The sequence below is a fragment of the Taurulus bubalis genome (assembly GCF_910589615.1).
Source record: "Taurulus bubalis genome assembly, chromosome: 6".
NCBI lineage: Eukaryota > Metazoa > Chordata > Actinopteri > Perciformes > Cottidae > Taurulus > Taurulus bubalis.
The window spans coordinates 6,846,329-6,857,217 of NC_136594.1; the positions used below are offsets into that span (position 1 = coordinate 6,846,329).

The 10,889-nt window shown below is 41.2% G+C and overlaps 1 protein-coding gene across 1 annotated transcript in view; it reads right to left on the reverse strand.

The window, feature by feature from the left end:
- LOC306737551 (protein sidekick-1-like) overlaps positions 1-10,889 on the reverse strand; it is a gene marked incomplete at both ends in the record, with an annotated part of 212,119 nt that overhangs the window by 49,662 nt on the left and 151,568 nt on the right. The window contains 2 exons of the mRNA XM_079219286.1: positions 2,567-2,748; positions 4,943-5,083. Coding sequence (XP_079075412.1) covers positions 2,567-2,748; positions 4,943-5,083 — 323 coding nt within the window. The remainder of the gene's footprint in view (positions 1-2,566; positions 2,749-4,942; positions 5,084-10,889) is intronic.

Genomic DNA, 10,889 nt, shown 5'->3' on the forward strand with positions numbered 1-10,889 from the left:
AGCCCCAAATAACCCTGGTGACATCATCAAGGTTATTTTGTCAAACTTTTCCCAGGAGACACAGCCTGCGTAGTTCTCCTCTGTTATTATTTATACCCAACACATCTATGTTCTAACAATCAGTCGTAAACTAGGACTCTCTGGTTTTTCTTTATTTAAATTTGAATCCCGGTTCAAAGATTCAACAATACAAATTTAAATAATAAGAATTTGCAGTCAAACTAAAGCAGAATAGTAATAATTTACACAGTAAATAGCAGAATAGCGATAAGTCTGTTTGAAGCATGTATCAACTTGGCCAAAGCATTTATCGTCCACCAGAGTGAGACGGAACAGACAGTGCTAAGAGACGATTGTGGAATATATTGTGTATAATAGAGCAAATTTTCCTTTGAAAAGTAGGTTACTTTAAAAAAAAAAAAAAAAAAGGGAGGCTGGCGGGATGTAAATATGGGAAACAACCGAACATGTGGTGCTCAAACAACTTAGACAAAGACCCAGTCCCAGATCACTGTACTTTTCTTATTTCCTCCCTCATGTCGGTGCATAAATGTGCCTCTCCATGTGAATATTTAGGCATTATATGGAATCTATCAGACCAGCAGGTCAGCAAGAGAAACAAGGTCCATGAGAATATTAAAGCCAGGAAGAGCAGAGAGGAGTGTGACTGCGAAAAATGTGTGTGCTTATGCATACGGCATGTGTGTCCGTGGGCACATGTTACGGTGATTACACTATAAGGGGTTTATGCTGATGCTGGAGAGCCACAGAGTGATAATGCACTGTTGCATGATGGGAATGGCCTTTACATCTCATGTTTGAGCCAAAGTGGCCAGACGAGACAGAGACGCACTTGCGAGCAAACAGAGCAAAGGAACTAGCGGCGAAAAGGAAGGGAAGAGATAGAAAGAAAGAGTCAACGGATGAGAAGACAGAGAGGGAGACGGAAGATTAATTGATGTTAAAGATGCTTCCCCCTTCCCCTCCCTCCCCCCCCCCATGCCATGCTGACTGTACTCCAGGGAATTCGCTTCTAACCCCTTGCAGCTCACAGCTACAGATAAAACACTAAACTCTGTCCTCTGGGGGAATCTTAGTATGCGTGTATGCCTGTGTGTGAGAGAGCGGGAGGAGAGCAACGTTATCAGAGTCTAACACTGACTTTAACCACATCCTCTCAGAGATAGTGAGGGAGAACATGTCCAATCCACTGCAGCCACTCCCATTAAACCACATTAGAATAATTAATTAGCCTAACTCTCTCTCTTGGGTCTATAAACCTGTCCTGAACTCTTGTAACAATGTCTGGTTTTTAAATGCACGTGTGTGTGTGTGTGTGAGTGTATGAAGTTCGGCCTATCTTTAATAAAAATAATATACTGTTGGAATAAAAGTCGGGACGAGTGGAGCACGTGTTGGAAGATTTATCCCCACAACCACTTCCTCATCTTTTTGTAGTAAGGCCTTTGCTGACATTCCTCTGTCTTTCACTACATCGTTCTACTACAATCAACACGCTATATTATTATATCATATCATTTGTATAGAGAGGTACAGACTCTCTTTCCCTTCAAACTTCCTCCAGCTCATCATGCAGCACCCAAAGGTGCTCTTCGGCCAGATGGGAGGTGTAATCCCTCCAGCAAGTCCTGCATCGACCCTGCAGTCTCTTCCTAGTCGGATGAAGTTGATATGTCCTTGAGGGGATGCCTCAGGGGCAACTTTAACAAGTCTGAGCTGCATCGAGACGACCAGCCTTGCTGAGGTTGCGCTGCCAGCGACTGTGATCTCAGTCACTGGATCACGAACGAAACGCGTAGAAACCATTGAGGATGCTCTACCTTATCACTGTGATAACCCGCTACCATGAAAGAAAATGTATCTCTGTAGTGTAGGCGTTTTTAGAGATGTGTGCTTCCACAATTACATCAAAATGTATCTACATTAAAAAGAAAATATAGGTCAAGCAAAAGTTCAGAAGTTCAAAAGTGTGGAAAATGCCACATGCCAGTTTGTTTTTACATTTGTTTAGGTGGGGAAACCTACGGCCTTTATACTTCTTATTCTCTTTTATTTCATTGATGATAAAGGTCTATGATCACTTGAACATCTAACAGACTTGCATTTAACTTGTATATGAAATTAGAAGAAGCACCAAGCTTTTACATAACGACAAGAATCTATTAATCAGACATCTCTTGTCTCAGCTCAAAAGTGCTAATCATCAAGAAATATATTATTTGACCACCTGGAACCACTTCGAGACACATTTTGGCCTCAGTGTAACATAAAAACAAAATGGAAACATGTGTGCATTTAATGTGACGGGAAGTCTTAAGGACTTAAGAGCTTCTTTTGGGCAGTTAATTCAAGTAATGTACACTAAAAGAGTATGCTCCTAATATTTCTATGCTGGAATACTCTAAATTCAGTGATGCGTGTGCATGCATGGACTGCCGATCGACATAATGTCTCAAAACATCTTGGTACATTTGCTTTTCCCTCCTAGACCGAGAAATACAAATGGTTGTGTTTGTGTGTGTGTGTGAGTGTGTTTCTAACTCACCTCCCTGCAGCGTGTACTCAGTGACAGCGCTGCTGTAGACGCCCAGGCCGGCCCCGGTGAAGGCAGCCACCTGGATCTGGTATTGTGTCCAGATGATCAGATCTTTCAGCAGACAGTAGTTGGTCTCTGGGCTGCTGATGTTCTTCTCTTGGTAGTCCCCTGGCAGCCCTGCCAGACGGTACCTACACACACACACACACACACACACACACACACAAACACACACACACACACACACACTTGTAAATATATTGGTTTGTAGCTAAACAAGTGGGAAAAGTAAACAAGTGATTCAGCACAAGTCAAATGCATGTGCTGTATATTACGGCTGTGGTAGAATAGCGGCCATTAATGGTAAAGTGTTGATGGTTCTTGTCTCTAACCATGGACGCTACGCTACGCATTTCATTATTGTCATTGTTTCCACATCTGACTCAGTGTGTTCGATTAAATGTGCAGTGTGTAAGATTTGGTGGCATCTATGGGGAGGTTGCAGATTGCAACGAACTGAAACTTACACACACATTAATATTAATAATTAATGTCTGCAAATCGATCCCACTAAATGCAACACACTGTTCCTTTAACACACGTTTATTATTCTCTTCGCCCATATATTCTTTATACTGTTTATACTATCTGCACATTCCATGTATGTATTCACAGCTCTTATCATTTTACAGGAATCAGATATAACAGATATATTTTTCATGTTTAATTTGATTGGAAATAAGTATTTTATTTATGATTCTTGACTTTTGCAGTACTTGCTTCTTATCTTTATTTGATCTTATTATGTTTATTGTTATGGATTAAACGCAAACACACCTACTTGTTTTGGACAAAATCCTGTCATGAATAAGGGTAAAATAACCACATGTGTTACACTTCCCATAACACTGTGAATAAAATGATAATATAAAGCCACAGCAGTGTTGATATTGTATATTAAACACAGATGTTGGCCATCTGGGAGGCAGAGAAACTATTCTGAAGGATCTTCTATTGTTGAAAACTCGCTTAAATCACGTCAGAACCCCTAAAAAATAAAAAAAATGTTTAATGCCTGCTCGACATCTCTGAATAGTCCACCTTCAAGGCCTTCACTTTACTACATGTGATATAAATGTCCACTTAAAAGGATATATGACCCGACTAGACAGGGAGGTGTAATACCACTTAGGTATTGTACATATCTGATGGAGTTGAATGGAGTAATAATCCACATGTCAGCGTTTTAATATGGAGCCTATTGGGTGTAACAGGATATTCCAACGTTTCACCAGCTGAGTCAGCGCTCTACCACACATGCACACTTTATATATATATATATATATATATATATATATATATATATATATATATATATATATACACACACACACACACACACACACACACACACAAACATACAGCGAGGAGGCGCGGGAGGTTACAGGGGATCTCTGTAGTGGAGATGAGATAACCCCTTTCTCCTCTCTCTCCCCAATGACACACTGACACGCACACTGGGAGAGGAGGGTGGGGGGGTGGGGGGTGAGGGGGTGGAGGGAGGGGGGGGCAGTGAAAAGTGGGAGAACATGGGAGAGAAAGAGAGTGAGGATGTTCCAGATGACAAGGAGAATCCAAAGGGGAGGACATAGGGAGCTCTGTCCAATAAAGCTGAAATGATAGAGTGGCGATGTGTGAGCGTTTCTATTTTGGACTGATTTCTGAAGTGGAGTCAGATAACAAACTGAACGACGATAAAGACCTGATAACTTCGACTGCAATTATATGCAAATGTCATGTGAGGCAGCTGATGACAGTTTGATTTCACCCAGTGTGTCACACTTTAAGTATATATCAAAGTGAAGGACAGTGCAGACCAAGGGCAGCCAGAGCAGTATATATTAATCACATTATAATGAATACATTATATTCATTTTCATAGGTTTTCTCAATCCTAGGGATGTAACTAAGAAGTGAGTTCCAGTGAGTGTGTATGCAGTGACGAGTAATCAGAGATTGTTTTTTTTTTTACGCATGTTTAGTCTTTAAAATATCTGAAAACGCCTGTCACAATATTCCAGATTTCAAGGTGACCATGTGAAATTGTTTGTTTTGTCTGTTTAAACATTCAAATACATTTACAATGGTGTGAAACAGCAAAAAGAAGCTAGTACCTGTTAATCAATGGTATTTTTCTTGATACATTACTGAAAGTTTATTTTCTGCTTTTTAACTAATCAATTACTTGACTAAACGTTCCTAGAACGTAGAACACTTTCAAATGTGATAGTGGTAGCCAGTTTGGTATTTAAAGACATCTTAAGACTTTTCGATGTCACAAATATGTGTGTGTGTGTTTGTGTTTCTTTGTGTGTGTATATAGACCTCAGAACATATCCTCGGAGGACTCCGTTTAGCTGTGGTTCTGGCGGAGGCTGCCACTGGACCATGATGGACTGGTTTGTCCGCCCACTGGCCACAATATTCTTCGGCGGAGCGCTGGGTGCCTCCTCCCTCAGCATCAATCTAACAAACAAACACACACACACACACAAGGAGAGAAAGAGAGACAAATGATTACGTTTATTAGTCGTCTTGTAATGAGGACATCTGCACTTTTCATCTGGCGTCTTCACATTTCACTTAAATGAACATTTTGCACAGTAGCAGCATAAAAGATAAGTAGGTTTAAAAGCAATTTTTTTCCCCAAGTATCTTCATCTTTTCTAGTCTGGGGGGGTCAGAAGGTCTCACACACATTATCATCACTGGAAAAACACGGGACAGGACTGCAACTTATTATGAATCATTTCCCAGCTTAAGCAGCTCTGATGAATTCGTATTGAATTCTGGGCTCATCCCTCCCATCCCTCGCTCTACACGTGTATCTTGCAATTTCATCTCATACATTTGCTTCTCATCTCTGGCTATATTGTTCATTTGTTTCAAACAAACCGCCGCCGCCGCTGCTGCTGGAAACGTTTAACGCATCACTTCCAGTGCGCCAGAGGATTCCTCCAGGGAATGATCGAGCTGAGCTGGGGTGTTTAAAACAACAAATGTGAACGGCGTTCCTGAACTCGGCACGAGTGGAATCCCAACTGTGTTTTACTCACTGGCAGATTAGATCAACAAACTGGCTTTTACTCTGCGCGTATTGCAGATTACTGTTTATATTTGGTTTTATTTTAGTCCTTTTAACTTTGAAGTTGTATACACCAGCAAGCTTTGTCTGTTTCTGTTTCTATTTCAACATCAACCCTTTCGCAGCAATAGTTATTTGATCACTATTAGTTGAGAATGAACAAAGAGCACTTTTTTCCCCTCCCTAGAGAGACTGCATGATCCCTCCCTCTCTCTGCCCTGGTCAACTCTCTTCTGTCTCTCTAAATCTTCCTCCCCATCTTTCCATTCGACACTTTGATCCCTTTCTCAATTTTTTCTCTCTCCCATCTGCAAACTTTCACCTTTCATCCATCAAGTCCTTTGGCCTCAATTATTTCATCCTTCTATCTTTTACTCATCTCCTTCCCTCCTCTCCTGCGCTGTAACCCTTCCCCCTCCCCACCCGTGATTAAAGCTCCCAGCCCTCTCATGGTTGGTAAAGCACACAGGCTGAGCTGGTCAGCCTCTGGCTTTACTGTAAGCAGCTCAGCTAACGTAATCAGAGCCATATGTGCTCACACACACACACACACATAAACACACCAAACAAATTTCTCCCAGCTTAAGACAGACTGCTACATCCGATGGTCTTTTCCCTTCCATGGATTATGTCTGGAGATTTACATCCCCCCCGCCCCCCATACACACACATACACACACACACACACACACACACACGCACACACTGTGCCCCATGTCCCCCTGAATGATTCTCTGTGAGCTATTGAGCCATTAGCCGTGGTATGGCTCTCCGTATTTGTGTGTCTGAATCTGCCTCTAAATGTGTGTGCACATCTTTGTGTGAAGTAAGGGTGTTGAAAGCAGTTAGCTGGAGACCTGCACAGGCGGATGTATGGCACAGGCCAGTGGTTTTACAGCTGTGCTTTACTTCCATTAGGTTAGGCTCTGTCACACAGCGCCAGGTGCTGCAGGCATACACATGTACAGTACGCACACAGACACACACACAGACACATAGGCTAATGGGCCTTGTGTGAATGAGATGGGCATTAGTGTAGCCGCCTGGAAATGGGGTATATATAATCCTCAACTATGCCCCTGCTTTCTGACTGAAATTGATGATGCACATTAATGCCCACAAACTCACGCTACACAAACACCCACACGGCCCCGTACAGTACCGAACAGATGCGGCCATTCACTGTTTGACTGCAAGTGAAACACACACAAATGCACACTGACACGTTTGTACTCAATAGCGGAAACTCCTTGTGAATTGCCTTAATTCTGTCCAGAGCATTTATGGGTAAATATTTCATACAGTGGGTTGGTTCAGTATGAGGACATCAGCTTCACACCGGAGATTAAATATACGATCCCCAAGCCACCCTCTCACACACCACTTCATATCCACCCAAAATCATTGGTGCAAACAGTCATACATGTACTGCAACCAAACAAACCAAATGCAGCCTGTAGGTTTGTCTGAATGCTGGGTTGACACACTTTCTCTGTCCCTTGTTATTAAGGAAAAGAGGGCATTTTTTTGCAAGAGATTTACATGTGTATGTGTGTGTGTGTGTGTGTGTGTGTGTGTGTGTGTGTGTGTGTTTGGTGGTGGTGGGGGCATGTGTTTTGTGAGTCCCTATGCTGTGGGAATTAGTAAAAGTTTCTATCTGTGTCATTCTCCACAGTTTAATGCCCACCGGCGTCTCTCACTTAGTCCAGGACTCTTAAATGTAATGTTGTAACGTTAAATCTGCCTCTATTCAAACAGGATCGTAAATCTCAGATCCAGCAGGAGTTGGAAATGGAGAGAAATAAGAAGCAGAAGGGCAACAGGAACGAAAAGCAGGAGAGAGAAACCACATGTGACATGATTGGGTGAAACCAGCCGGATAGATTATCTTATTCTCTTCTTGTTTGACACTTTAAGTCTTGTCTGCTTTAAATGTTGTGCTGTTTTGCCCGAGGCAAAAAGTTGCACAAACAGAGGAGGCTGACTCACTAACGAGACACTGTCGGGGAAAAAGACAAACTTTGTGCATTACTCCCACGATGGATCAAAACAAGCTGAGGTTTGCAATCGCTGCTGTGTTAGCCACAACCCTAAAAAATAATAGATTTGTAGTCATATTACCTGGTCGGTCAATGACAGAAGTGGCTGACTGTAATGTAATATGCTGTCAAGTTAGCTCGTATTTACTGTACTTCCTCTCCTGATGTTTGATTTATTGTCACACCGTTCACACAAAAAAGCCAATAATAATCACAGCTTTACCAGCTCCCGGCTGTGTTTGTGTATACATATAATTAAAGGGGGTGTGGGGGGCTCGGACGCCCTGCATGAAGTCCATGAGCGTTTGGCTGATTCAAGGCTGATTAGAGCTTTCACAAACAACGAGTAATCGATCGGTGTCGTGCCAGTCAGAGCCGAGGAGCCTGTGCTGCTGAAAATAAACAACGATATTTGTGCAGAAGCTCGAAGGGTTTCCAAGTGTTTACCAGGTGGTCCTTTTATAATATAAGCTTTACATGGACATATATTTATAATATTTGCATCATGCCACCACTCTGGCCAGCGCTGAACTATGAGAGGAACTACCATGAGGTTTTGGACATTCCTGTTCCCCTTCAGGTTTAATTGAATTACTTTTCCTTCAGTGCTATCATCAGGTCAACACTTTAACCTTAGCTCATTAACCTGCCAAACTACAATCCCCATCAGGCTCAGCAGCACTGTGTTTAGCGCTAATTAGCAAATGCAATCATGCTTACACGCTAAACGAAGAGGAACATGATACAAATGATTCCTGTTTAACGTCATCATTATTGTCATTGTGAGGATCTTGGGTGTAATGGTTCGTTAAAATCCACGATGCTGCAGAACGTGTGATGTTTCCATCGTGGTTTTGTTTATGTTATGAACCAGCCTGGTTGAGGTCACAAGGTCTGACATTTTTGGCATAACAATAACGGACCTTCACAAAACAGAATATACATGTTAAGTCACTTTGAAAAAGAAGTGCACTAAAAACCTAAGTAGAAGCTGGGATAACGACGCACACAGAGTTCATTATCTGCTGAGGTAGACCTAACTCTACTATATCTTTACATTTCTTTACATCTTTACTTTACTTTGCTAACATTGTTTGCAGCTATATCAATGCTCTGCATGTTGTATATTGCTCCTTAACTGTTCCAATGCTAACAACACTTGGAGGGCACAGCAGTTGCTGGTCTCAATCTCATCAGTGGAATGGAAATACAAGTTGACCCTGTTGCGTTGTGGGTTAATTAAAAAAACATCACTGTGTACGATTTCAAAAGTTAAGTACATACAGAAATGAGTTAATTAAAAAAATATATACATTACACACAATGTTTACACCGTCAGCTATTTACATATTTGTATTAGTAACTTTAAAATTGAACTCACATTCAGCTCTGTCTAAGTCTTTCTAGCTTCTGATTGGTTCGTTCAGCGACATGTGAGTTAGGAAGGAAGCTGATGAGAACATGTGGAGAAGAGCTGCTCAAGAACCTTACATGAGCGATATCTAAACAGCGGCACAAGAATAGTCCGGTCTCTTGTACAGTTTGTGAGTTGAGTCTGGTTTATATTCATATTCATCCCCTTCTTCAATAATTGGCATCTGTGGGATCTAAATAACTTATGAAAACCGGGGGTTTTTCCAAGATGATATTCTGTCTTTTAAAATCATATGGAAGGAACTCAGAGTGAAGTTAGGTTTCTATTATAGAAAGTTTTTTTTTTTTTTTTCATTTTGATGAAAGGAAAAAACGTATTTAACGGTTTTATCATCAATAGATTATGTTGATATTTTAAACATGCACGTTATGATTCGTCTCTGATTCAGGTTCTCTGCAGACTTCAGTGCAGTTTGTATGTGAACGCTGGTTTGTCCTCCTTATACAACCGTAAAATGGAACACTGGTACCTTTTTCTTTGTAAAGCCATATTACACAAACTACCTCCTTATCTATGTCCTCTACTGACACCGAAAACTATCAGCTGCCGCCTTCGTAATGCGGACACATTTTGTACGCCATTCTTTTTTGGTGAAAGTGCTTTTCGTGTTAGCACCCTCATTTTGGTGTGAGATAAAGTCATTTTGAGACTATTTTACAAGCATGGAAGATTATAAAAACAGGATTAAGGACTATTTGAACATTGAATGTACTTCATTGGTTGATGCAATTTGCTGCTTGTTTTCATTCTGCAAGTTGTCAATGTTCTGTGAGTTTATTTCTAAGCCTGTCATTTGTGAGTTTATGTGTGAAACTTTAATCTTGCTGTCTTGTCCGGGACTTTGAATCCCAAATGGGAGCATCCAGGAAGAGTAAATGTTGATTAAAACGAATGAATAAATATCTGTCCAGTTACATGTCGGAGTAGGCTGTAGCTTATTACTTCCTCTACAAAAATGTTGACGAAGGGGCTACGCAGCATATGGGGACAGAGCAAGAACCGACAAAGTCAATATTGTTTTCGCTTCTGCATTGTCTGTGTGTTGACAGGGAAGAAAAGAGCAAGTGAAGAAGAAATGCCTCTAATCTCAGACATTTTGCTGGACAAACAATATCTGGCAGAGCTTTAGTCAGCGCAATCCTTCTCGCTGCAATCGGCTTGATGTTTACGCTCTAAAGTTTAAAGTAAATACATCACTCCCTATGCTATGTACACCTTCAACATAGCTGCAGTTAAACACAGACATAATTGAAGATTGACATGCTGGAGAGCACAGGACAAATCTCCTGTAAATCTTTAAATCTCACAAAGCTGCAACAGCACTTATTTTCCCTGTCTATAAGTGTGTGTGTGCGTGCGTGTGTGTGATGGAAAGAAAAAGTGGGAGAGTATTTTATCACACGTCCAGTGTTAAAGGCTGATGTGTTCCGATTCTGAGCGAACAGCTGGAATAAAAGATGAGAGCAAAGGCAAAGAGAATGGAGACAGATGCTTTAAACTTCTGATGATGCCCTGAGTTCAAAGCATTAATACATAATCTGTCTTTCCTCCGATAATGCCTCCTCTTTAAAGATGGTAATGGTGTGAGTGTAGGTCATGCATGAACAACTGTTCGTGTGTGTGTGTGACACTCCAGATGGTGTAATTGGATTCTCATGCAGAGAGTTTCTGCATTAAGAGGTAATGTTTTATAAGCTTTGCTCACAATCATTC